This window comes from Rhagoletis pomonella, unplaced genomic scaffold, assembly GCF_013731165.1.
Source record: "Rhagoletis pomonella isolate Grant_MI unplaced genomic scaffold, Rhpom_1.0 Rhpom_scaffold_00008, whole genome shotgun sequence".
In the NCBI taxonomy this organism is placed as follows: domain Eukaryota; kingdom Metazoa; phylum Arthropoda; class Insecta; order Diptera; family Tephritidae; genus Rhagoletis; species Rhagoletis pomonella.
In genome coordinates, this window is record NW_023458562.1 from 46,070,606 (window position 1) to 46,073,390 (window position 2,785).

Sequence of the window (2,785 nt, forward strand, 5' to 3'; positions counted from 1 at the left end):
AAGTTGCTAATAAGGTATTATTACGTGCTCCTAATTCCCACTGGGTTCCGAAATCAAAACGAGTCTAAAGCCGTTTTTGTGTATGTATTGTGTACGTGAGTACCGTATTGGGTGTTTATTTATAAACGTATGTGTACGTGTTTATTTATATATCTGTACTGTAATGTTTTCGGACCGTACTAGCTGTTACTGCCAATATAGGAGTATTACATATCGCACAGCGTCTTCAAAAGAGTCACAACTAAAAATAATACGGTCAGAAAATGCGAAAAACTATTTCGGAGCACATGCTAATCATATGGGCAAGGGCGACTTTACCATAGGTTTTTTTTTTACAAATTATAATAAAAATTTGCTCCACGTTTTGCTAGAAGGTTAATAAAGGCTCTGTGTACATTTTTAGCGCATAATTTCAAAATGCCAAATTTTGAGTTGTGACTATTCTGAAGACGGTGTGCGATATATGGGGTAAAGCGAAGATATCGAAATCACGGTAACGCAAGGGCTGCATCTGTTCTCGGAATTAAATGGAGAAGTACAGCGTGTGGGTCTAGTGGTGAATGATGACAAAACGAAGTATCTCCTGTCATCAGAGAAACAGTCGAAGCATACCCGTCTCCGTCAAGTTTGAACGACATTCGAAAACCACTGTCATCATGCCCGCAGAGGCATGGACAATAAAATCATCTGATTAGGCGGCTCTTAAGAGGTTTTGAGAGAAAGATTCTGTGGGAGATTTACGGTCCTTTGTGCGTTGGCGATGGGTGTATAATGAAATCCCGATATACAAAATACCGAAATACAGAATCCCGAAAGACATTATCCAGACACGACCAAATCCCGACCAGACATAATCCAGACACGACGAAATCCCGACCATACATAATCCCGACAAGACACAATCCAGACAAGAAATCCCGACAAAATATTAAAATAATTAAAAAATCGCGCGATTTTTTAATTATTTTTATATTTTGTCGGGATTTTTGTCATGATTCTCTTCTGTTTTCGCTCAAAAATAATGTATAAAAGACACAGTTGTTGTTATTGTTGTAAGGGCTTACTTAGCCCGTAATTGTCCGCAGGCTCAACTAACGATAGGCCCAGGAGGTTTAATATTTCGATGAGGTAGAACCAGAGGGAGAGGGGGATGTTAGTTGAGTTAGATTGAGAGAGCATATGAAGAGGTGGTTGGTGTCAAGGGGCGAATCTCCATGCTGGACACTCATTTTCGATGTTGGGAGGCGAGTTGGGCCAGAGTTACGCGGGTATCTCGTGGCAGTTGAAGCTCACTGTCGTTCACAGGTGGTGATTGGCACTGATGATGGCATTCACTTGACGAGTTTGCAAATACCGTTAATAACCTGTCTGTATAGTCCCAGTCCCAGGGGTGCTGTGCGTAGTGCTTGACCTGGTCCTTCAGCTAAAGCAAGTTCTACTGCTGACAACTGTAGCACCTTACTGGGAGAATTTCAGCTTCACTGTGGATGTGATATTCTGGCGACATCAGAAGACATCCTCTGGTTGTCCAGGGTGTTGTATTGTTGCATGTCTTTAGTTTCGTCCACTGCGAACCAATTGTCCCCGGCGAGCACACAGGCGCTGAATAATTTAGAACCGGACGGCTTTGTATGTTTGCAACACCGTTTCTTTGTCTTTGGCCAAGTACTGCCGAATTGAGGACTACGGCTCTGCACTTTGTTGGCAATTTCGGTTGTATGCGCCGGGAACGAGAGCTAGATTTGACAATTTTCCGGTTATTCACCGTTGGAATTAGTTTGCCACCGACGGGAATACGCAGCTTTCGTCCTTGTGGTAAAGTGGTTGCCGAGAGGGTTAGACTCCTTGCAGTGAAGAAGCGAAAAAATGTGGAGTGGTAACCGTTTATATTTAGGCATAAGTCATCAATTTCATTTCCGGACGCATTGTAATTTTTTTTTGTCTGGATTGTGTCTTGTCGGGATTTTGTCTTGTCTGAATAATGTGTTATCTGTATTTTATTTGGTCGGGATTTTGTTATGTCTGTATTATGTGCTGTCTGGATTTTTAATAAAAATTGTCTGGATTATGTCTAGTCGGGATCTTCAAAGTCGGGATTATGGAGTGCTCCCGTTGGCGATGGAGATTGCTGCCGACGTTGGAACGATCAGCTGTATGAATTTAACAACGTTATAGTTATAATGCGCCGCTCCGCTGGCTTTATCATGTAATACGCATGGACCAAAACGCTCAAGCTCTGAAAGTATACAATGCGCGATGCTGCTAGGGGGTAGGCCTCCTCTGCGATGGAAAGACCAGATAGAGGACTTGGCTTCACTTGGCCTTTCCAATTGGCGCAGAAGAGAAACGCCTGGTGGGCTTTGTTGGACTCGGCCAGAATCGCTTAGACGGTTACAGCGTCAATCAATCAAGAAGAACAAAGTAACTTGCACATAATTTAATTATATTGGGCAATATGATTAACTGTAGCCTACATTGTAAGTCTTTCATGTTACGCTTCGTTTACAGCTAATTTGATGTCTCCCAAGTGAACATCTAATTGATGCTCCAAAGCTAAAATATGGCCCGTGTTGCAGTGCTCGCCGCCAACAAAGGTTAAAATTAAGGGTAGCTTATTCATTTGTACCACCTGTAATAAAAAGTGAGGACACTTAATGTTTTCAAGTACTTTACAATTTTTCGCACCAACCTGGTAATTTGAATACATGGAAATAATTACTTTGTTACGTCCTAAACCCAATTTCCCGGCCTGCTCACTGGCAGTAGCAAATGTGGGAATGAAAGA

At 42.2% G+C, this 2,785-nt stretch overlaps 1 protein-coding gene across 1 annotated transcript; it reads right to left on the reverse strand.

The window, feature by feature from the left end:
* Nucleotides 1-2,422: 2,422 nt before the first annotated feature.
* LOC118744981 (ragulator complex protein LAMTOR3 homolog) lies at nt 2,423-2,779 on the reverse strand (the record flags this gene model as incomplete). Its single annotated transcript, XM_036478462.1, has 2 exons — nt 2,423-2,629; nt 2,690-2,779. Coding segments are annotated over 2 exons (228 nt in total), but the record flags the coding sequence as incomplete, so codon positions are not given.
* Between the last annotated feature and the right edge of the window lie 6 nt (nt 2,780-2,785).